This window comes from Hippocampus comes, unplaced genomic scaffold, assembly GCF_001891065.2.
Source record: "Hippocampus comes isolate QL1 unplaced genomic scaffold, H_comes_QL1_v1.1 scaffold125, whole genome shotgun sequence".
Classification (NCBI taxonomy): Eukaryota; Metazoa; Chordata; class Actinopteri; order Syngnathiformes; family Syngnathidae; genus Hippocampus; species Hippocampus comes.
In genome coordinates this window covers 3,905-29,465 of record NW_017805453.1, presented here as the reverse complement: position 1 = coordinate 29,465, position 25,561 = coordinate 3,905, and the positions used below count along the sequence as shown (strand labels likewise).

General features: G+C 42.7%; 2 protein-coding genes and 1 long non-coding RNA gene across 3 annotated transcripts; all 3 read left to right on the top strand.

Moving 5' to 3' along the window:
* Positions 1-409: 409 nt before the first annotated feature.
* Positions 410-5,872, top strand: LOC109518427 (caspase-1-A-like). Its single transcript, XM_019874243.1, has 8 exons — positions 410-654; positions 1,849-2,124; positions 2,212-2,297; positions 3,655-3,831; positions 3,906-4,125; positions 4,212-4,376; positions 5,344-5,453; positions 5,706-5,872. The coding sequence occupies exons 1-8, from the start codon at positions 648-650 to the stop codon at positions 5,808-5,810; spliced, it is 1,146 nt and encodes a 381-aa protein (XP_019729802.1). The 5' UTR covers positions 410-647; the 3' UTR covers positions 5,811-5,872.
* Positions 5,873-12,089: 6,217 nt separating this feature from the next.
* On the top strand, positions 12,090-16,188 carry LOC109518426 (caspase-1-A-like). Its single transcript, XM_019874242.1, has 8 exons — positions 12,090-12,178; positions 13,374-13,649; positions 13,737-13,828; positions 14,107-14,283; positions 14,358-14,604; positions 14,692-14,856; positions 15,563-15,672; positions 15,906-16,188. Exons 1-8 carry the CDS (start codon positions 12,172-12,174, stop codon positions 16,008-16,010), a joined length of 1,179 nt encoding a protein of 392 aa, XP_019729801.1. The 5' UTR covers positions 12,090-12,171; the 3' UTR covers positions 16,011-16,188.
* Positions 16,189-22,871: 6,683 nt separating this feature from the next.
* On the top strand, positions 22,872-25,159 carry LOC109518430 (uncharacterized). Its single transcript, XR_002168760.1, has 2 exons — positions 22,872-23,441; positions 23,715-25,159. It is a non-coding gene; the product is annotated as an uncharacterized LOC109518430 (long non-coding RNA).
* Positions 25,160-25,561: the final 402 nt, after the last annotated feature.

Below are 25,561 nucleotides of genomic sequence, written 5' to 3'. Positions count from 1 at the left end.
ATCGAACCCTGCAACTTCGCACTGTGAGGCCGACGTGCTGACGAGTCGATCACCGTGCCGCCCTAAAAAGATACTGTATGACTTTGTTTTGATAAAAACATGTCAATTTCGATCGAGAAAATATAATTCCCAACACCCCCGTTTGTTCCTGACTAAAATGTGGATGTACTCTGAGGGTCCCTGATGCAACAGTTTCCTCGATAAAATACAATAAACGTGTGTGTGTGTGTGTGCGTGCGCGTATGCGTGTGTGTGTGTGTGCGTGCGCGTATGCGTGTGTGTGTGTGTGCGTGCGCGTATGCGTGTGTGTGTGTGTGCGTGCGCGTATGCGTGTGTGTGTGTGTGTGAGCGCGCGCGCGCGTATTGCGAGGTAAGGGGGTGAGTGTGCGCTCGCGTGTGTGCGTGCGCGTGAGTGTGTGCGCGTGTGTGCGTGCATTGAGAGGGGAGGGGGTGGGAGGCGCGCGTGTGTTCGGTCAAACCCGTTACATTTCGTGCAACCCGCCCACGTCCCCCCCTCCTCTCTCACCTCCACATACTTCGGAAGGAAAAGACGTTCGTTGAGCACGGCAGAGAAAAACTTTCTCATTTCCTAACTCTCACCTAAACTTTATTTCAAGCATTACTTCGGCAATAGAGACACTTAAAAAATGGCTGGTGAGTTTTTTCCCCCTTGAACTTTTCGTCTCTTCTTTAAATAAGAAATTTGATTGTTTTACTTTCACTTCTGGAAAGCTTCCGCGTGAGCGCCATTTAGAGGGAAACGCCCGTAATAATACGCACAACGAGAAAATAGAGTCATGGATTCTTTAAATTGACTTAATTCTCTGCCACATTTGATTCAAAATTAGAGCAGGGCGCGCGTTTGAACGCGTTTCACTGGTTGGCTTGGGATTGCGGGATGGAGGTGGCTCACGGCCGATTTGTCCGCTCCTCTATTTGTCGACAGAGGCAAATAATACACCTTTAATTTAATGCGATTACACTGGAGCTGGTTATTACTATGATTGCGAATAGAAATGAATATGACCAATTAAGATTACTTCAAATAAAAATGGATGAACAATATTCAAGAGAGTGACCTAAATTGTGTTCATGAGGACGGAAAATACATTTTGTTCTCACTCCAGTATATGTTGTAACTGAGATTTTTTTTTTCATGACTTGACATGCTTTACATTTACTTGAGACCTGATGTTGGCTGTTCACCACACTAACTTGGGACTTGAACCCGAAAACTTGGAACATGCACATTGCGACTGAATGTACTGTACCTCTCTTCAAGTTGCCTCCCTATTTACCTTTGTGTACTGGAGTTTGCATGTTCTCCCTGGTGCCTGTGTGGGTTTTCTCCGGGTACTCTGGTTTCCTCTCACATTCCAAAAACATGCATGGCAGGCTAATGGAACACTCTAAATTGTCCCGTGGTGTGAATGTGAGTGTGAGCATGGATGGTTATTCGTCTGTGTGTGCCCTGCGATGGGCTGGCAATCGGTTCAGGGTGTCCCCCGCCTACTCCCCCAAAGCACACACATACACACAACCAATCCGTCCATCCATTCTCTACTGTTTATCCGGGTCAGGGGGGAAACAGCTTTCACAGGGAGGGCCAGACTCCCCTCTCCGCAGCCACTTGTTCCAGCTCAACCTGGGGGATCCCAAGGCAATCCCGGGCCAGCCAGTGAGACATAGTCTCTCCAGATTATTAAATTGCCACTTTTATATTTCTGTCCCTTTGTGGCTTTGGAGGGGTCGCAACTGTTACAGCTCATGTGTGGAGGAACAAAAAACATTTACAGCTGTGTCTACATTGGCCTAATTCCTTCATATGTGTTGTGCCTTTTCTTACAGAGGAACTGAAGGCTGTGAAAATTGAGTTTATAGAAAATGTGTCCTTACCTGTAATCGAACAACTTCTGGACCATCTTTTACATGACGACGTCTTGAATAGCGGAGAGGGGCAGGCCATCATTGAGGCGCATGACACCAGAGCAAGGAGGGCTCGTATCCTCATTGACTCCGTGTCGAGAAAAGGTGATGAGGCGAGCTGGAAGATGATCACTTACCTTCAACAAAGGGACCCAATGCTCTTCAAGGAATTGGGCCTCCCCACTGAGTCCCCACAAGGTGAGCTGAGGAGGTGCTCATCTCAACGTAAAACGACACCCTGTTTGATTCCATTTGAACGCCAACGTTGTGTGTTGCTGTCTCCAGCTGCCTCCGAGGTGGAACGCCAGTGGTCCACCACACTCATCCCCTGCAAAAGGAAATTTTGGAATGCCAGGAAGAATGATCAAAAGGTTTTTTCATAATTTCATGACATGTAGAGCGTTCACACGTGCAAAGTTACACCAGTTTAGCCCCTGAAAACAGCTTACGCCGGAGCAAATTTAACCCACCTCAGGGAGGTGGTTTAAAAATGTGCTCCGGAGCAAATGCTGGTTTGCCGGGGGAGTAGCCTCGCTACGCATGAGAAGAGTTGATTACATACGGCTAGAATGCGTTGCTTTCATGCTGTGTCTCTGAGTTGTTTTTGTAGTTTGTTCCTCTGTTGTGTGTTCACAACAACCCCATAGAATTTATTTTGTGATATCCTCTCTTGATTTTCTGTTTGGCGCATTATATGTTTGCTTTTCTGAGTGTCATTGAAGTCATCGTTGATTTACGTTTTCGGGGGCGGTCATTTGACCGCCTCTCGAGCAGAAGGCACGGAGACCGAGAAGGAGAAGGACGTGCCTGTGCAATAGTTGCTTGAGTTGTGTATGTCTTAAAAAGAACCAACACGGCAGCTCTTTGTTTTCTATCGTTTTGCACCGCTGCAGAAACTGCCGTGTGAACGCAAGTGGGACTGCAATGAAGCAGTTAACACGCTCAGTGGTGTTGTACGTGTGAACGCTCCACAAAATTTGCTGCGGTGTAAAATATATCGCAACAAAATACATCGGTGCAGCACCGGAGCAAATGTGTGCCGTGTGAACACCCCTATCCACTTTCGATGAGGAATTTTATCATCACGATTCCTGCTATTTTCACAAAGAACTGAAGGCTGTAAGATGTAAGAAAGATTCATGGATTTCTCATTAGTTTGTGTGACACCTTTCGACAGAATTTATTGAGAAATGAATTTCACGTTTTAAACAGTGTGTCCAATGTTGTATTGTGGTTCATGTTATAAAGCTTCCGCTATATTATTTTTTTTGTTGTTTTTTGTGGAACCAATTTGTCCAGGAACTCTGCAATTTATCGCGATCATGTTTTCAGTTTTTACACCATATTTACTTCAATACCCTTGCATGTAGGAAAGGAGAGTCAATCCACTTTTTCGTAGTTTATTGAATTGAATATTGGAGAGCAACAAAACACATGAGCACACTCGGGCAAGAGCTGTTGTTGGCCACAGCTCACGGCAAGAGACTCACATAGTCTCAATGACATCACACGCCACCCTCTTACACAGCCTCTTACAGGAACATATCTAACCCACAGACAATACAGTATTTTCTGTGCGGATAATGCTTGTAAGGATTTTTTTTTGTGTTCAAATACTTTTACAAAGTACACTTTCTTCAAATAAACATTTCATTTAGAGCCTCTAATTTAAAAATGGCATTTAACACATACGTGCTTCCTTTTTTTTTTCTGAACATTTTTTTTTAGATCTACCCCGTGAATAAAGAGTCCAAAAAGAACCGTGTAGCTCTGCTCATCACCAATATCAAGTTTAAGGACAGCCATTTTGACAGACATGGAGCCGAGGTAGATGAACGGAACATGGTGAGGCTGTTACGTGCTTTGGGATATGAAGTGGTCCAATACACGAACCTCACTGGAGAGGTAACAAACATCTTTTTTCACGGTTTAAATCTATGTTTTCTGAGTTACTGACCGACCTGCATTGCTTCCGACAGGAAATTGACAAGGCCGTCATCGACTTCTCCAAACATTCCAAACTCAAAGACACAGACAGTGTGTTTGTGGTGATCATGTCTCATGGGAGCCTGGGATCGGTCTTCAGCGTCGATTGTTCTTATTATGCCATTGATAATATTTTCAATCACTTGGGCTCAGCAAATTGCAAAGCTCTGCTGAATAAACCCAAGATCATCATCATCCAAGCCTGCAGAGGAGGTGACCGAACTTGGTGGCGCTCAAATTGAAAACACTTTTGCATATTTGTAATGATGTCACGTGGATGTTGTACACGTCTCTTTTAGTTCATAGAGGGTCCGTGCCCATGAACGATGGCGCAAACGAGGTGGGCTCTGATCATATCCAGGATGCGGGACCGTCCACGTCTGATGATGGACGCATCAAGCATGATGGTGTTCAATTTGTGCACAAAGAAAAAGATTTCATCGCTCTTCTCTCTAGCACCCCTGGTGAGTGTATCTCCTCCCACCCATCATGTACACGTGAGTCAATGAAGCAAACCACAAAAACACCAACCAAGTAATGCAACATGGCCTAATCTATGGTACCAATGTAGAATTTTCACATATCTGTATTTAGGGTGTCCAAATGTCACTATGAATTTCATTTCGGTTTTCTTTTGAAGAGATAAGATAAGATAAGATAAGATAAGAAAACCTTTATTAGTCTCGCAATGGAGAAATTCCCAATTCACAGCAGCAAAGTTATGAAAGGAAGACGTAGAACAACAAAATATAGGAGCTGCTGGAAAGGCAGCCACTCTCGCGGCGCCATCCTGAAGTCAAAATAACAAAAATAACACAACACATAGGACACAGACAGTTGTGCAATCTTCACCACTTTCCTGCATACACTTTGTTGTCTGAAGCAGTTATAGACGAAAGAGGAGAGGATCAAAGATGTGACCACATCAGCATTTTGCAGTTTATGTAAGCAAAAGAGAGCATCAACAAATGCGCAATTTGGCTGTTGCTTCGGAGCCTGAAATTTTACCCATACCGATTTATGGTTGTTCAAAGACTCCAAACCCAAGTTAATGATTCACATCGACTTTGACTGTGAATTGAACTATGTGTTGGAGGAATTTGATGGGCATACAACGTTCTGAACTGGAGCTATACCGAATTAGAGGACAGGAAAAATTACCGGGAGGATATTTTAAAACGCTGTCCAAATGTCATTTGGCGAGCCATGTGCTCGTGAATATGTTTATAAACTCTGCAGCTGTCAAATTCTGATGGCCTCACGCCTGCCCCGATGACACCTGAAACGAAAAAGAAAAAAAAGCAAGTGTATGGTGACTTCTTGGGACACCCTGAGTTTGGGAGAGCCTGGCTTGAGTCAGTTTGATATGCAATCTGATCTACCGGTACTTCCTTTTTTTTTTCTTTTCTTTTTGCCTAACCTCCCTCGCAGACACCGTCTCATACAGACACAAAGTGGATGGCTCTTTCTTCATTCGGTACATTGTTGATGTTGTGAACACCTGCGCATGTGAGGAAGACATTGAGGAACTTTTCAGGATGGTAAGTTGTGCAAATGCTCATCTGAATGTTTAATGACTGCATAGAGGGCAAATTCAAGATGCTCCATGAACACATGTACAAACAGGATGCGTTTGGGCTCCCATAAACAATAATAGTAAAGGGGAAAACTAATTCACATCAAGAAAGTAGTAAATTTACTGAATGTATGTGTGTATGTGTTGATGTTTTTTGTTTTGTTTTTGTTTTTGGGTTACATTGCTAATCTCATCATGTTTTGTTTCAACCACGCAGGTCATGCGTCGCTTCGAAGCATCGCCGCTTGGGATGCCTAAGCAGATGCCAACTAAAGACAGATGCACTTTGTCAAGGCGCTTCTACCTCTTTCCAGGCATTTGACACCGGGGCATCAGGAGGACATCACTGTCATATTGTGACACTTATGAATGCACATTTTAAATGGAAACAGTACATATATTTCCCCTTTTCCATTGTACCAGTTCCACCTTGAAACAGCGTCGTTCTGCCCTGTGTGGTCACTTTTCCGCTACAGTTTTTCAAAGCCGTGCGTTGACAATAACACCGTTCCTCACAACCAATTAAAGTTGTATTTAATTTGGGCCTATTTCGAAGGGTTGTGTATTTAGCACGCCCAAATGTCTGCGCCAGGGCGTCGGAGTCGTCCGGACGGAGGGCTCTTGAATCACATTACCGCAAGACTGCAAACAGGAGGCTAGACTCGGTAAACAGTTAAGAATGAAGTGGTTTAGAACATCAAAAGACTGTCTGGGAACTGGTCGCGGGCCAGGCGACCATTTATCATCTGCGAAGTCTGCGACTTGTTTAATCGTGGGAGACAGTGTTAATGTATCTGTGGTTTAAAGCTTGACAAAAGTTAATCACATCTTTGACCAAGGGGGCCGGACGGGGGGTGTGGTATGCAAATATTGGGGGCAGTGTCTTTCTTGTATTTTGCATATGTAAACTAAAAGACCGACGACGCAAGGGACTTTGAATGTGATCATGGAGCAACTGCCCGCCTTTCGCTTTGAGAGATCCATTCCCGTCGGACTGCACCAACAACCTTCCCTGAGTCGAGTTGTTTTGTTCTAATTTCTCCGGGTATAACTCTGACAACATAGTACACAGACAATGTATTTTACTATAGTTAACCATATTTACAATTTCATTGTACCAAAGTAGACTGCCCAGGCAACAGGACAAGGAGAACACAATGAACATCCAAATATATGAACTGCATAACTGTGATTAGCGTTAACTCGTTTCTAAATGTAACTTTCTAATCATCTAGCTAATGACTAACGCCTACGCTTGGTCGCGTTAAGTTTTGAAATGACAACACTTCAGATTATACAGCCAGCTACGTACTCAATCATTCATTGCTGTTGTGGAGAAGTTTACATCCAAACCGTAACATGTTTGCTTCGAGCCGAGTCTGATCATGTATTTTGTGTCAAGTTTTGGGTTGTGACCAACGGGTGGCACTGTAGGGCTCTCCCTGCAGCTGCACACCTGTTGGTCGTTACGTAATTATTGCTTTAAAAGGTTGCTGTTTGTTTGTTGCTGTGTGGACGTGTCATGTTTTGTTTTCCATCTTGGGTTTTTTTTTTGGGACTTTATTTGAGTTAGCTTCTCCATTGTATTCCTGTTTGTATTTTTGTTAAATGCATTTTGGTCAGCCACCCTGTTACTCCCTGCTACTCAGCTTTTTGGGGTCCTCTGCACTACCATCACGCAAAACGTGACATTTTGGCTAGAACACTGGTGTCAAAAAGACGGCCCGCGGGCCGGAACAGGCCCCCAAGGAGGTTCGATCAGGCCCGCAGGATCATTTAAAAGTGAAAACATGCATAAGACACGGAATATTTTAAATAAGGTGCAATTTGTGGATTATCCGCGAGGGGGCAGACTGTTTTGATCAGAGTAGAAGACAACAGAAGAGAAGAAGACAGAAAGATGGGACAGAACCAACACAGTAGACCCTATCAAGGACATGTAAATACTTTATTCTTTTCACATTTAATAGCACTCTCCTTAGTTTGTGAAGTGTAGGCAGGGATTACATTTAGATTTTATATGCACGTGTAAATATTTTTTAAATTCCTTTCTTTATCAATCTCATTTATTCTTAAAATGTATTACTCTATTTTTCACGACCAATTGTTAAAGTTTTGTGCCTTTGTACAATCAGTGGGACCAGTTGCAATGAATATATGTGAACGATAAAAGTAAAATGCACATTTGTCTAAGGAAATCTAAGGTGCTTCATGAAATGTTTTGTAAAAGACATGTTCATTAAATTTTAACTTTTTCCTCATGTTCCTTAGCTTCTTCAGACCAAAACAAAGGAGAGACATATTATTTTGGTTATTTATAGCAGAGTATGATCTAATTCTAATGGTCCGGCCCATTTGACATCTCCCGAGGCCGTATGTTCTCCAAAATGTGAAATTAGTTTGACACCCCTGGGCTAACAATCTACTAATCAATCATAAATCCATCCAACTATTATCCGATCTGCATATTCACACAAGGGTTGCAGGCGTGCTGGAGCCTATCCCAGACGTCTTCGGGCAGGAAGTCGGGGTACATCTGAACTGGTTCCCAGCCAATCGTAGAAACAAATGGGAACCAGGCGCTCACCAGTGAGCCCGACCTCCAGGCCTAAACAATATTAATCAGAATGCCGTGTTAAGACTTGTGGGGCTGCATAGAACATATTATTGTGAAGACAGTTTTTGGGTTGACTTTCCTTTTAAAATGCCCCTCATAGGAAAAATATTTCCCAACCTTGGGGATACTTGCAGGCTACAGTTGACTCACAGGTCTGTTTACTGTAAATTATATCATGACAGTGGCATGTTATGTGATATTAAATGTAGGAGTTGTTTTTTTTTTTTTCCATACAGTCGCTGAAAAAGATAAACTATTGCCCCTCCTATCTTCAGTGAACCTTGTCACCTTCCGGCACTGCTAACAACTTCACCTTGGCATATATCATGTCCTGTCATGATGTCGCTTTTCTCACTCTGTGTCTCTCTTGTGAACTCTGTCAAGGAACCAAAAGAAACATCATTTCACAATTTGCCCCATATTGTGTCAATCTGGAAAGTGAAATACCTGTAACAGAACAACGTGTGATTTAGTATGTTGCTGAAATAGAACAGATGTTACTGTAGGATAAGGTAGTACCACTTTGTTAGATTTTTCTGCTCTTTGTTTTTTGGTCTGACTTCCTTGTCTCTACCTGAGACCAATAACCCCCCCCCCCCCACACACACACACAAACACACACACAAACACACACATACAATTCAGAGTTCATTGGGCAGTTTCTGAAATGGAGGAGGGGACTTCAAATTGAACATATGAGGAAGGCAGATCCGTTCAGGCTCAAACAGTACAGTAGGTGCAGCTATTGTCATACAAAGAAGGCTTTGCTTACTTATCCACACCAAAAGAAATGATTTTTCTCAAAGAGCGATGGCAGGTAAGACATCTGTGGGACCTTTTGACATAAGAAAAGTTGAACGAGAGTGGTATGCATGCTTCAGGAGGAATGTGCACTTGAGGACAGGAAATAACAGACGACTTTGACGGCAAACCGTGCTCTTCATTCTTCCGTTGTTATCATGAGCCACGCAGGAAAACTACGCTCACAATGCATTGTGATGTACTGTATTGTGATTGTAGTTTTCCCGCAAGGCTCACAATGAAAACGAAAAGAATGAAGTCTCTTGATAATTTTTTTAACACTTTCTGAAATGGTGTACAGTGACAGACAGTCTGTTTGTATATTATGCCCCACAAGACTAATGATTCGCCACCAAGATATATTGCATCAGAATCCTCGACAGTCAGTGACTCCCTAAACTTTACCAGGCCTTCATTGCACTCCCACTTGCTGCTGGTTGTAGGTCTTCACTTTTGTCTTTCAGGAGAAAATCTCATGCTCTTTCAGGTTGTGATCAAGTGGCGGACTTGACATTGAAGAATAATCTGCTTATTTGCTTTCTAAAAATTGCTTTTAGAGGGTGTTTTGTATTTTTCTCAATGTATACTTTCAGTTGACTAGTATTAGCGGAATGTGAGATGAGTATGCCCCATATACACCTCACGATTCATCTTTTTTACTGCAGTCACACCATTTGTAAACATACACATTACACACTACATACCTCTAGTAAAATTTGGATCATTTGGAGTTTTTCCTTCTCTGTACTTTCCTTTTCCTTTGTCATGTTTTTTTTTTTTTACATTTATTTCTGACTTCCACATCTCAATCAACTGGCCACATTCTGGTAATAAGGTAGTGCATACTGTCGCAGTACCTTATTACATACCTTCAAAAAAATGAAAAAGACGGCTTTCATTCACGCAGCGGCTGCAGTGAAAAGATGGTTATATTTACATCTAAGCCACCTGTTTCAAAGTCAAAGCCCGGGGGCCAGATTTGGCCCCCCACATCATTTTATGTGGCCCGCGGGAGCAAATCATGTGTGTCAACTATCATGATTCTTGCTGAAATCTGCACCGAAATGTCAAAGTGTTATGGGTAATAAATAATGAGATTATCCACCGGCCCTCCGAAGGGAGCGGTAACTCCGAAGTGGCCCGCGACAAAAAAAGGAGTTTGACACCCCTGATCTACGCCATCTTATCCGAGCCCGAAGTTGCATCCACAGAGCCCAATTAATGCCTTCATGGCATTAATTAGTAAAGCAAGCCACTTGTGAGAATACAGAACATTTCACACTCTCAGAATATATTATATGCGGCATTATTAAGTAAATAAGATTGGAGTTGGGACGGGGGGGAGGGGGTCATGTTCTAACATGTTTTCCCTATGTTGGTGAGGGTGTGTGTACTCCAGCTTCCAGGGTGTACGTCCCTTTCACCCGCAACCCTAAACAAGAGAAGTGCAGTTGTAAATGGATGGATGGATGTCCATGTGTTTCTTGACCTAACGGTACCTGCATTTTCTTTTCTTTTTTTTTTCTTCCAGAACAACTGAAAAAGAAAACATCAGATTTTGCTGACAATGTATCTGAAGAAGTCCTCAATCAACTTCTGTACCATCTTCTCGAGGATGGCATCTTAAATGATGGCGAGGTACAGCACATAATTCAGGCGAACCAGACCAGAGCAAACAAGGCACGTGACCTCATCCGTACAGTGAGGATGAAAGGTGACGAATCCAGCTGGAGGATGATCAATTGGATTAAAAGCAGAGACCCTAAACTTGCAGAGCGTCTGGGTCTGAACTTGATTGAACCGATGGACATGAGATAAGGAGTGAGTTTTTTCATTCTTTTGAATCGTGCATGATACTCAGAAATACTCGAGGTGTACACCATAACCTGTTGCAGTTATACTTTCTGAATGCTTCTTTTCTGATTTCAGACAAAATCCTGGCATCAATTGTAATCTCCAAGTCACTCGATTGTTCTACTTCTATCTGGTGCTAAACGATCCCAGCAATGTCCACCTAAAGTTTGATTCGAACCTTGAGAATAATAACCATTGGAAATCTGTGTGGCTGTCATTTATTGTTATTTCAGAGTGACACTGATAATCCACTGTGAGCACTCAACCATCCCACCCCTGTCAGGTGCTAGGCTATCCCAGGTTGTCGAACAGGAGGTTTCCAGATATGAAGTCACAATAAAATTCATTGTGTTTAAAATCTCAGATTCAAAACAATTCTATGTTATCATTCAACTACTCGACCTCTGTGAGGAACCAAGTAAGTTTCATAGAAACCTGATGTCATCATTAAAAACCTTTTGGGCCGCGATTTAACAACTTTCACAGAGTGCTGATTCAGATGCGGGTATTCATCCATGCATCCATCCATCCATTTTTGAATCTCCTTATCCTCACAAAGGTCGCGGGCGTGCTGGAGCCTATCCCAGCTGTTTCCGGGCAGTTGGCGGGGTACACCCTGAACTGGTTGCCAGCCAGGGCACACACTGACAAAAAACTATCTGCGCTCACACTCACACCGAAGAAGAATTTAGTGTTCCATTCACCTGCCATTCAGGATTTTGGAATGTGGGAGGAAAACTGGAGTACCCGCAGAAAACCCGCGCAGGCCGGGGGAGAACACAGGAAGGAACTCCAGACGGGCCGGAGCCGTAATCGAACCCTGCAACTCTGCACTGTGAGGCCGACGTGCTGACCAGTGGATCACCGTGCCGCCTTGAAAAAATACTGTCTGATGTTGTTTCTATAACATGACAATTTAGATCCAGAAAATAAGATTCCCCCCTGTTTGTTCCTGGCTAAAATTTGAATGTACTCTGAGGGTCCCTGATGCAACAGTTTCCTCGATAAAATACAATAAATGTGTGTGTGTGTGTGTGTGTGTGTGTGTGTGGGTGTGTGTGTGTGTGTGTGTGTGTGTGTGTGGGTGTGTGTGTGTGTGTGTGTGTGTGTGTGTGGGTGTGTGTGTGTGTGTGTGTGTGTGTGTGTGGGTGTGTGTGTGTGTGTGTGTGTGTGTGTGTGGGTGTGTGTGTGTGTGTGTGTGTGTGTGTGTGGGTGTGTGTGTGTGTGTGTGTGTGTGTGTGTGGGTGTGTGTGTGTGTGTGTGTGTGTGTGTGTGGGTGTGTGTGTGTGTGTGTGTGTGTGTGTGTGTACTGCATTGGGGACAGAGAAGAGCAGAGAAAAACTTTCTCATTTCCTAACTCTCACCTAAACTTTATTTCAAGCACTACTTCGGCAATAGAGACACTTAAAAAATGGCTGGTGAGTTTTTTTTTCCCCTTGAACTTTTCGTCTCTTCTTTAAATAAGAAACTTTACTGTTTTACTTTCACTTTTGAAAGCTTCCGCGTGAGCGCCATTTCGCGGGAAACGCCCGTAATAATACGCACAACGAGAAAGTAGAGTCATGGAATTCTTTAAATTGACTTCATTCTCTGCCACATTTGATTCAAAATTAGAGTAGGGCGCGCGTTTGAACGCGTTTCACTGGTTGGCTTGGGATTGCGGGATGGAGGTGGCTCACGGCCGATTTGTGCACTACTGTATTTGTCGACATAGGCAAATACGACAACTTTAATTTAATGCGATTACACTGGAACTAGTTATTACTATTATTACCAATAAAAATGAAAATTACCAATTAATATTACTGCAAATAAAAATGGATGAACAATATTCAAGAGAGTGACCTAAATTGTGTTCATGAGGACGGAAAATACATTTTGTTCTCACTCCAGTATATGTTGTAACTGAGATTTTTTTTTTCATGACTTGACATGCTTTACATTTACTTGAGACCTGATGTTGGCTGTTCACCACACTAACTTGGGACTTGAACCCTAAAACTTGGAACATGCGCATTGTGACTGAATGTACTGTACCTCTCTGCAAGTCGCTTCCCTATTTACCATTATGCACTGGAGTTTGCATGTTCTCCCTGGTGCCTGTGTGGGTTTTCTCCGGGTACTCTGGTTTCCTCTCACATTCCAAAAACATGCATGGCAGGCTAATGGAACACTCTAAATTGTCCCGTGGTGTGAATGTGAGTGTGAGCACGGATGGTTATTCGTCTGTGTGTGCCCTGCGATGGGCTGGCAATCGGTTCAGGGTGTCCCCCGCCTACTCCCCCAAAGCACACACATACACACAACCAATCCGTCCATCCATTCTCTACTGTTTATCCGGGTCAGGGGGGAAACAGCTTTCACAGGGAGGGCCAGACTCCCCTCTCCGCAGCCACTTGTTCCAGCTCAACCTGGGGGATCCCAAGGCAATCCCGGGCCAGCCAGTGAGACATAGTCTCTCCAGATTATTAAATTGCCATTTTTATATTTCTGTCGCTTCATGACTTTGGAGGGGTCGCAACTATTACAGCTCATGTGTGGAGGAAAATCCCCACTTACAGTTGTATCTACATTGGCCTAATTACTTCATATGTGTTGTGCCTTTTCTTACAGAGGAACTGAAGGCTGTGAAAATTGAGTTTATGGAAAAAGTGTCCTCAACTGTCATCGAACAACTTCTGGACCATCTTTTACATGACAACGTCTTGAATAGCGGAGAGGAGGAGGCCATCATTGAGGCTCATAACACCAGAAGAAAGAGGGCCCGTATCCTCATTGACTCAGTGTCGAAAAAAGGTGATGAGGCGAGCTGGAAGATGATCACTTACCTTCAACAAAAGGACCCAATGCTCTTCAAGGAACTGGGCCTCCCCACCGAGTCCCCCCAAGGTGAGCTGAGGAGGTGCTCATCTCAACGTAAAACGACACCCTGTTTGATCCCATTTGAACGCCAACGTTGTGTGTTGTTATCTTCAGCTGCCTCCGAGGTAGAACGCCAGTGGTCCACCACACTTATCCCCTGCAAAAGGACATTTTGGAATGCCAGGAAGAATGAGAAAGATCCAAAGGTTCACAATTTCATGATGATCACTTTCTAAGAGGAATTTTGTCATCAAGATTCCTGCTATTTTCACGGTGTTCAAATACCTTTCCACGGTACACTTTCTTCAAATAAACAAACAGCAAAGAAAACAACAACAACAACATGTGACTTTCCAGAAGAATATTATTAAAATGTTCTTTGGGGAAAAACATCCCTCTGTGGCTTTGTTTAGACAGAGTCTCTAATTTTAAAATGGGCATTTCACACATACGTGCTTCCTTTTTCTTTTTCTTTTTTTTTTAGATCTACCCCGTGAATGAAGAGTCCAAAAAGAACCGCGTAGCTCTGCTCATCACCAATATCAAGTTTAAGGACAGCCGTTATGACAGACATGGAGCCGAGGCAGATGAGCGGAACATGGCGAGGCTGTTACGTGCTTTGGGATATGAAGTGGTCCAATACACGAACCTCACTGGAGAGGTAACAAACATCTTTTTTCACGGTTTAAATCTATGTTTTCTGAGTTACTGACCGACCTGCATTGCTTCCGACAGGAAATTGACAAGGCCGTCATCGACTTCTCCAAACATTCGAAACTCAAAGACACAGACAGCGTGTTTGTGGTGATCATGTCTCATGGGAAACTGGGATCGGTCCTCGGCGTCAACTGGACTGAGACGCAAACAAAGGACGAAGAAGATGTGTTTCCCGTTGATAATATTTTCAAACACCTCGGCTCAGCAAATTGCAAAGCTCTGCTGAATAAACCCAAGATCATCATCATCCAAGCCTGCAGAGGAGGTGACCGAACTTGGTGGCGCTCAAATTGAAAACACTTTTGCATATTTGTAATGATGTCACGTGGATGTTGTAACACGTCTCTTTTAGAGGAGGGAGGGTCCGTGCTCATCAGGGATGGCGCAAAGGCGCTGGTGTCTGATAATACCCAGCAGGCGGGACCGTCCACGTCTGACGATGGATGCATCGTGCACGATGGTTTTCAATTTGTGCACAAAGAAAAAGATTTCATCGCTCTTCTCTCTTGCACCCCTGGTCAGTGCAGCCTCTCCCACCTATCGTGTACGCGTGAGTCAATGAAGCAAACCACAAAGACACCAAAATGAGCAACCAAGTAATGCAACGTGCCCGAACCTACTGTACCATTGTCGAATTTTCACGCGTCTACATTTAGGGTGTCCAAATGTCACGATAAATGTCATTTCGGGTTTCTTTTGAAGAGACGTGACCCCATCAGCATTTTGCAGTTTACGTTAGCAATACAAAGCATCAACAAAGGTGCAATTTAGCAGATGCTTCGGAGCCTGAAGTATTACCCATACTGATTTCTGGTGGTTCAAAGGCTCCAACTCCAAGTTAATGATTCACATTAACTTTTACTGTAAGTTGGACTATGTGTTGGAGGAATTTGATGGGCATACAACGTTCTGAACTGGAGCTAAACGGAATTAGAGGACAGGAAAGCTTACCCGGTGGATATTTAAAAACGCTGTCCTCATGTCATTTGGTGAGCCATGTGCTCGTGAATATGTTTATAAACTCCGCAAAACCAAAGCTGTCAAATTCTGATGGCCTCACTCTTGCCCCTATGACACCTGAAACGAAACAGAAAAAAAAGCAAGTGTATGGTGACTTCTTGGGACACCCTGAGTTTGGGAGAGCCTGGCTTGAGTCAGTTTGATATGCGATCTGATCTACTTCCTTTTTTTTTTCTTTTCTTTTTGCCTGACCTCCCTCGCAGACACCGTCTCATACAGACACACAGTGGATGGCGCTTTCCTCATTCAGTACATCGTTGATGTTGTGAACACCTGCGCATGTGAGGAAGACATTGAGGAACTTTTCAGGATGGTAAGTTTTACAAATGCTTTAATGACTGCATAGAGGGCAAATTCAAGATGCTCCATGCACACAGTTACAAACAGGATGCGTTTGGGCTCCCCCAAAAAATAATATGAAAAGGGAAAAGTAGCTCACAACAAGAAAGTAGTACATTTACTGAACGTATGTGTTGATGTTTTTTGTTTTGTTTTTGTTTTTGGGTTACACCACGAATCTCATCATGTTTTGTTTCAACCATGCAGGTCATGCGACGCTTTGAAGCATTGCCGCTTGTGATGAAAAAACAGATACCAACTAAAGACAGATGCACTTTGTCAAGGCGCTTCTACCTCTTTCCAGGCATTTGACAACGGGGCATCACGAGCACATCGCTGTCATATTGTGACACTTCCTTATGAACATTTTAAATGGAAACAAGTACATATATTCCCCCTTTTCCATTGTACCGGCTCCACCTTGAAACAGCGTCGTTCTGCCCTGTGTGGTCGCTTTTCCATTACAGAGTGAGACACAGCTGAATGCCGCCAAGTCATAAAAACATTGTACCGTATTTTCCGCATTATAAGGCGCACCGAAAAATCTTCCATTTTCTTAAAAGCTCACAGCGCGCCTTAAAATCTGGTGTGCCTTGTGTATGGTCATTACGGTAAGATGCCAACCCCAAAATGGCTCCTTGCTGGAGACATGCTTACAATGTTATAACTTGTAAGCCCCCCTATAGAATTTTTTGGTGATTTCCTTGTTTGTGAATACACTACTAAGGAATAAATAACAAAAACTTCTGAGACAATCCAGTTGCCTACATTTTGAAGACATCCGATTATTCTGTTGGAGCTACGCTCAATGAAATGCCAAGGGGGGGCTATAGAATTTATTTTGTGATTTCCTTGCTTGATTTTCTGTTTTGATGCATTATTTTCAATTTTCGTAGTGTCATTGAAGGAATCGTTAATTTATGACTTTCGGAGGCGGTCATGAACGCCTCTCGAGTCGAACAGAAGGAGCGTAGCTCCATCTAGTGGATGCATTGTAGATTGCACCTTATAATCCAGTGCGTCCAATACATGAAAAAAAAATTAAAAATCGGACATTCATTGAAGGTGCACCTCATAATCCAGTGCGCCTTTTAGTGCGGAAAATACGGTACACATATCATGTATTTTACCATAGTTAACCATATTTACAATTTCAGTGGATAGAATAGTGAGGCTTGTGGTAAAACTCTTAGTGCACCTCACCTAGTCCATTCAAGTGAATGAGAGCGAGCCCCGTCTTTCAGTATAGCCACACTTTCCTCTTTAGGCCTGGCCTGCCAAACGCTGCATAATGTCAAACAAGGAACACACGCGTCACTATAGAAAGAAGACATGGTCTACATTAAAGACAAATAGGGCGATATAGAGAGATGGGAGTCATTGTCATTCACGTGAATGGCCCACTCATGGACATTTTTACCACAAGCTTTCATATTTCATCTACAGATACATATGAAACTGTAAATTTGGTTAGTTATTGTTGTAAAACACACTAGATCCTCTGTGCACTGTAAAGTACATACTTAATTATTATGTCTTGGCAGCAGGCAACTGTGTCCTGCCAGCTTAAACCCGAAAATTGATTTTTCGCCTGTGAGGAAGTTGCTCTCCATTTCACGGGCTATAATTTGTAATGTCGCCACATCGTTCAACGGCAATTATTTTGAATTGCAAAACCAGTGGCCGAAGCTCGGAAATCTTGTGGCAGAACCCTTCACATTGCGAGTGCGCAGTGGAGGTTCACACAGTTCCGTTCATGCCGTCCCAGTTGATTGGTGCCTTTTGTAATGGAAAAGAAACCGAGTCCAGGCCAGGGCAAGCGAGGATGGGGCAGAGTGGGACCAGGCCGTTTTGGAACATGGATTGGAAAAGCGCAACTCACCATTAACGGCTCCTCCATTCGTGGCTGTTCACGTGACAACCTTGCCATATTTTCATGATCGTTGTACTTGTATCATTTATGACACACGCTTTCTGTACTCCTGCTCACTATCAAAACATATACCGATTTCCAGCTGTGGCGAGAGAGACCACTCTAGTTTCTTCACTTTAATCTTCATTTTAAATGCATAGTATGACTAAAGTACATTTGTTTGGACCAAAACGGGCCCTGTTAGGCATTCCATGTTACTTTTGTGTCAGTCACTCGATGTACTTTTAGTGGCACCAGATATTAAAATGAACAAGAAATTGAAGAAAATATGCTTGTCTCTTACTTTTTTCCTTGGCTGTATATGTTCCCTACTCCAACGTATGCTTCAGATTGTCCGACTGTGTTGCGGTCACCACGACAGTGAAGTCTGCCTGCCGCAACTGTAAACAGTCTGCAAACACAAGGGGTCTTCAATCGAAAATACGGCGCCACGATCCTCAACTGGGAATTTGGCTCACTGTCAGTCGTCAAGCATTGAAAAGAGCCGGCGCATCCGACTCCATTCCAAATCCATCCACAAAACGACATAACGCGACATTGACATTGAATATTTTGATTGTAACGGTCAACTTAAGTGGTTCTTGACAAGTAATAAATTCACACCACAACTCGAGCGGAAGCGTGTTGCTACCACATCAGGAAAAAAATAAAATAAAATCAACATCACGTTACAATGTGATAAATTGAACGTTTTCATGCACGGAATAATAAGTTAGGATGTTATCGTGTGATAAGTTTGGTTTCCTCATTAGGCGCAGCGAAACGAAGCAATTACTTCTGGTTCAGGTCACTGGTGGAGCCCTTCGCGTTCTTTTGTTTCTTTTGTTTGTTTGTTTTAAACAATATCCATAGTTACATAACTAGTAACTTTAATTCATAGGACACAAAAAGGACGCCGTTGACCTGAACAGGTCAAGAAATCGCTTCGCGGTACAGCAAATTTGGAAGCCAAACCAAACACGTTTTAACATGTAAGTTTCACAATTTCACAGCAACAGTTTTGACTACAAATAGAAAGCATATTTTAAAAAAGTATCAAATGCATGGGTTTCTGAAAAGTAATTTCCTAAATGATTCTATGACTGCTTACGGTTTGACCAGCTTTTCAATAATAAACTATTGTTAAAGATTGCGTTGTGGTCTTGCTAACCTCTGGACAAGTTATTTCCAGTAATCACTTCTTGGGTGGGGGGGGGGGGGGGTTTCTATGCCACTTCATTCAGACAAGTGGGACGATAACAGTCAGCATGGAAAACAACAATAACCATCATCGATTTCAGTCAGTGAATCACAGGCTTTCTCTGCGGAGTCCTGTTCACACATTGCTGCTCCTTTGTAGTTAACCCTAAATAGAAAACAAGACAAACACGGTCATGATACGGTGGATAAAGGAGAGGTGGCGGAGTGGACGAGTCAGAAAATGAACACGAGGATGATTTTTAACAAAGCCCTTCTCAAATGTGGTGTCTTACATTTTCTGGGTGAGGTACTGGAACATTTCATTCAGTTAGCTGGTAATTTGATTTGTGTGATTCTTCTTTTTTTTTCTAACACAGCAAAATAAGATAACAGTGATAAATCGTCTTTGGATGGAGAGTAGTCTTCAACTCAATCCGTTGGATCAAAATAATGAACCCAAACTTGGATAAAAGTAACCTAATCTCTTCAAAAAAAAAAAAACACACACACAACTAACCAGAAAATGGGTTTGGAAAACAACGCCGCATTTTTAGTCGTTAGCAGAGGATGACTGGGACTTGAGCCTTTAGAAGTCTTTTCTAGCCTTTTTCCATGCTGCTGTGTCGACCACGTTTTTTTAGATTTAGCGACGAAGGAAATTGCACGACACGCCCTTGGAGTGGAATGTGAGAGGTGGTCGAAAAACAACGCGGGGCCGAATAAAAGACTGTTTTGCATGCGCCCCAGAGTCGGTTCCCCTCCTGTGGCATTGTGAAATGTCGATCGTTGATAATTACTGTGTTACAAGCGTGCAGCTGCCCCTCCTGTGAATAAGATGCAGCGCATTCAAACATATCAAGGTTGTCACACCTTGGGGCAACTAAGGAGGGATCCACTCGCGCACATCTCCAGTCAAACAAGATTTGTCTCGCGTGAAATCAAAATGACGGTGGGTACGCCTCCACAAACGAACAGGATTCCGAAGCAAGGTGATAATGATGGTGGTACTTGAAGCAAGTTTTGGCAGCCACTCACGTAAAAAAATGGAACCTGTTTAATGTATTTGCTGCTATCACATGACCTTTAACCCTCGGGGGGACAGCGGTTACTACAGTGGAGAGCTTATCATGCAATCGGGTTACAGGGTGCATGAAAGGATGAATGATTCTATGTTTGCAGAAACATTTGACCACTTCAACCTGTTTAAAAGAAGAAAGAAAGAAAGAAATGCAAAATGAAGAAAGCCAAACTACTCTTGACGATGTCAAAAATGCGTGACCTGAGAGACAGGCAGTAGGAAGTTGCTCGGAGTGCGAGACTGTCAACTATCAAGTACTAACGACTACTAACTACTTTTACTTTGCCAGAAAAACTCCAAATTGGAAGTTTGAAGTTTTGGGAAGTTCCAGTGCACAAATCTGAGTAGACAAGTCCATTCAGGTTGTTGAGCTGGAATTCACAATACAATATGCTTTCCTGTAAAAGGTACTGATAAAATCTGAATGTATGTCCTGTGTGGCGACACCCATCTGTGACTCCGCCTTTGGAGTACATAACATGATGGTCTTAGAGATACATACAGCTGTTTTTTGGGTTTTTTTCCAAGACAATCTTTAAGACAATAAGAGTCGAAAACTAACAAACATCGTGACACAACACTGAGGCTGCAGGTTGAATAGGCAACATTGTAAAATGATCAATCTGATGATTTGTGCTGCTGCTGCTGTTGTTTTTTTAACGGGGTTTCTTTGAGTTCATGAATAGACACTTAAGAGTGCTTCAGGGGTCAGAAAAAAAAAGGGAAGTCATCAATTACACAACTCCACCCGGGCGGCCTTGGGATTTTTTTTTGAACATTCTGGCAGTGTTAAGAGATCTTATCGTGACAAACAGTGCATTTGTCCTTTGCACACAACATGTCGTGACAAAACAACACAACTCCTTTTCCTCTTGCACTCACGCACGCGCTCACCAATGGAGCGAACACAGTCTGAGGTCATGATGACGAGGGGAGGGGAAGTTGAGAACATATAAAGTGCAAGAGCATTTTTGCCTCTGAGATCCTTTTGCAATACACTATCAGTTTGACACCAAACTTCACCCTGCGGGATTTTTTTGTTGGAGATGTTTCACAAGGCAGGCAGAGGAACAATGAAGCAGTACTTTACAGCCACCTAGAGAAGACACACCCACAAGCTTTGCTATCGTCCTCTTAGTACTACTCGTCCTTGTGAGGGAGGTCCGAACTGGTTCTGTTAGGCCAAAACTACTAACCTAAATTCCGCTAGGAAAGCTTCACGTGAGAAGGAAGGAGGAAGTGGTTCAAGATCCATGGCTGCTGGTAAGAGGATCTTTGTACCTTTGGCCTATCATGAAAACACACACACACACACACACACACACACACACACACACACACACATACATATATACACACACACATATATATATATATATATATATATATATATATATATATATATATATAAAACTGATGGGAGTTTCCGTAGCGTCCACCCTCTTCAACCCCACGCTACCACCTCACTGCCGGCGGAGCGCGCTGACTGCTGAGCCCCCCTATAAAACACAGAAGAGTGAGGTTTTACTTACGTACAATCACGCAGCGATCTGAAATCTGTAACACATGGAACAAGAGTTTGAATCACTTTACAGAAATACAATTTACAATACAACTCATTGCACGAGCGCACTTGTATTGGGTCGAAATGACAACCCCTCTTTAAACTTGAACAGGCTGAATTGTAGTAGCTTATATTTACCATGAATGTTAGACGAGTGGTCGACTGGTTAGCACGTCGGCCTCACAGTGCAGAGGTGAAGGGTTCGATTCCGGCTGCGGCTTTCTTGTGTGGAGTTTGCATGTTCTTCCCGTGCCTCCGTGGGTTTTCTTCGGGTAATCTGGTTTCTTCCCATGTTCCGAAAACATGCATGGCAGGTTATGTAACACTCTAAATTGTCCCTAGGTGTGAGTATGAGCACGGATGGTTGTTTGTCTGTGTGCCCTGCATTGGGCTGGCAACCAGTTCAGCGTGTCCTCCGCCTACTGTCCGAAGACAACTGGGATAAACTCCAGCACCCCCCTGCAACCCTTGTGAGGATAAAGCGGATTCGAAAATGGAGGGCACACATAGACCAACGGTTGCAAAGATGTTGGCTCGAGTTTTGCCAACAGCTTTAAGGGGGGCAAAAACACATCTCTCACAGAGCGGCGAAGGTTTGTGAGTGTTTGTGAACATAGCGAATGTTGATTTTTCATCAGGGTTCATTCAAGATGGCCAAAGGAAAATGAACATTACCTACCTTTGCCGCTCAGTGAAATACAGGCTTTATATAATCCAGTTCAATTTTTTTTTTCATATTGTAAAAGACCTTCACAGTGTAAGAAAAAAATCACCTCACACATGTTGTGTGTCGCATTCTTTCAAGCTATATTTGTACACTTTTAAAGTTTTTCATTTTAATTCGTCAATGATAACAGCAACAAAAACAGTGGTCCATAGCCTCCGGTCCGCGTGCCATTTGGTACTGGGCCGTAAAAATTGCTCCACCATATGTGGTGGAAATGTACCATACTCATTGCCATCATTTTCTCCTTCGAGAAGCACTGGCCAATGTTGAAGAGGAGTTTGTGGCCAGAGTTACCAACGAGGTGATCAATCAACTTAAGTGCGATCTTCTCTCGGCGCATATCTTGAATCAGGAAGAGGTAAAAGTGATGCAAGAGCAGATCACCGGCACGGCGATGGCTCGGGTGCTCTTGGCTGCGATGCGGAGCCGCGGCAACCATGCCTGCCGCCTTTTCATCAGCCTACTCCAAAAGAGAGACCCCGTTTTGACTGACCACCTGGGCCTGAGTGGGGCGATTGACGAATGAGGTTTGTTTGACTTTTGTTTTTACAAATCATGCTGACATCTGTTGCTGCTTCAGCACCATATTGAGAAGCTTATCAGACCACATCATTGGCACAAAATGTTATTTGTGGATTTTTTTTCCAACACAGTTCTTGTGGTGTGGTTTGATTAAAGCGGGCACGCGCATACTGAAAAACGGCCCAAATTTGTGATTGATTCCACACCCTGCCTTTCACAGTGTTTGCTTTTCAACATTTAAGAACGCTTTTAATTTAAATGTAGTACATTTTTAATGTAATCATTATTAAAGTCCATTTTATTATGTATTCCTATATTTAGATACGTTTATACTTTTTCCTATTCCTTTTCGAATGTTTAAATGGTCAGGAATGCTTCCCAAAAAATATTTACCTTTGTGTTGATGATGTTGTTTGGCTACTTAAAGTTACTGTAAATAACTTCCAGTGCGCCTCGACCTCACAATGGTGTCCAAATTCATGAAGTCTTGGAATAGAGCCTTGAAATCTGATTTTTGTTTCCAACGAGCAAAAGCTGCTTCAGATGTCACTTTTGTCGCCTATATGACCCTGCTCTTCTTCTCAGCCGTTTTTCTACACGTCTCTTCTACCAGCGGACGACATTGCTGCCATCTTGCAATGGTCCGTTTGACAATATACGGTTTTACTCTTTCGGAAACACTCCAAATTGGATGAAATTTGAGTTTTGGGAAGTTCCATGACACCAATTTGAGAAGTCAGGTCTGTTCATGTTGTTAACTTGGAATTCACAATGTTTAGCATTTCTGTAAGAGACACCGATAAAAATCCGATGGTCAGAGAGATACACCAGCACTTTTTTTTTCTTTTTCCAGACAATTTTTACTTGAAAAACAAGAAGAGTCGAAAAACAAAACCATGTCATCACGACACAAACACAAAAGGCAGCAGGTCCAGTAGGCAACATGGTAACACGGTTGCAGTCGATGACTTTTTTTTTTTTGTTTGTTTGCTTTTGTTTTTTTTTTTTTACAGGGCTACTTTGACTTCATGCTGACATCTTCCAGTGAGAAACCAACAGAACAGAAGTTTAAAGCTCGAGGATTATCAAAAGACACACACAGAAAGCGGGTCATCAATTACACATCCCAACCAGGGCAGACTCGGGTTTTTTTGAACATACTGGCAGTGTTAAGAGAGCATAGGCGGTACAAAACAAAGTGTCAAGCAGTCCTTTCATCCCCTGCACTCAACATGTCATGACAAAACAAAACGGCTCCTTTTCCCTCATGCCATCACGTACGCACTCACCAATGGAGCAAACACGGTCGGAGATCGTGATGATGAGGGGAAGTTGAGAAGAGCAGGAGCAATTTTGCCTCTAGAGATCCTTTTGCAGGACATCCGGAGTTTTACTCCAAACAATTTTTGTTGCTGTTGTTTCACTCGGGAGGAAGTACAAAGTAATATAAGGGCCACCCAGAAAAGAGAAGAAAGCTTCAGGATTAAAGTCCTAACTTTTGATGAGAGCAAAGTTGTATATTTATGATAAATTCATACGTTTTCATGAGAATAAGGAGAATAAAGTTGGAGAATTTCGGGGGGAAAAAAATACATTCAAAATTCAAATCATCATTTGACGAGAATGAAGACCTATTTTCGAGATTAAAGTTGTGTGTTCGAGATCAAAAATAATTGGAGCAATTCAGAAAGTGTACATTTTTTGACAAAGTTATACATTTTCATGAATTGAAACAATTGAACAATTGACTGGTTAGCACATCTGCCGCACATTAGAGAGGCATCTGTCTGTCTATCTCTCGCTCTGTTTCTGTTTGTTTGTTTGTGAATTGTTCTCAGTGAGTACCCAAAATGCTGACCATCCCTCTCACATTTTGAAAAAATTAAAATACAACAGGAATGAGATCATCTCTAAATTGAGTTCGGCCCAAATGTTAGTTTTTTTTTTTGTTTGTTTTTTAACATTGAACTGAGTGCATTGCGGGTTGCGTGACCTCAACACCTGAACGTGAACGCTTTAATCCAAGGGTGTCAAACCCATTTTTCTCGTGGGCCACTTTGCAGTTACATCTTCCATCGGAGGGCCATTACAACAGTGAAACCGAAATAATGTTTAATCATCACATCGTATAATTACTTGTACGTAACAAATACAATTGACAGATTACTAGTTTTGAAATAATTCAATTGTTGGTTCAATTATTGTCCAAGTGAGTGTAAAAAGGGTAAAAAAAAATATTATTGCAAATTCTCAATGTTATTTATTACACGTGACAATTTGACATTTCGGTCCAGATTTGAGCAAGGATCAGGGAAGTTGTAACATGTGATTAGCTTTCGCGGGCCACATAAAAAGACTCGGCGGTCCGGATCTGGCCTCCGGGCCTTGATTTTGACACCTGTGCAGACATTGGATACAAACTTAAAAACGGTCAGTAAACATGGCTTCGAAAAAAAAATAAGCAATGCATTTTCGTAGCCTGTTACGTTGCCCACACACAACACAGACAACTCGGTAGGTACATTGTCATACTTGTAACGTATAGAGTGGTACATCATGCCTTAAGTGACTTCTTGCACACAAGAATTCGCTTCGAGGGGGAAACATCATATCGTTGACAACACGCAAACATTTGTTGCAGCACCGCACATTTTTACAAAAAAACAAAAACAAAACAAAACTAGAAACTCATGCCAAAACATGTCGCCGTCGTGTCAGATGGGTGGGAAAGATCGTGACACGTCGTGTGCCGAACATTGCGTAATACATTTGCATTCATGGCCAATGGGGAGTGAAAGTGTATGTCTGTTTTTGATTTGTGTGTGTGTGTGTGTGTGTGTGTGTGTGTGTGGGTGTGTGT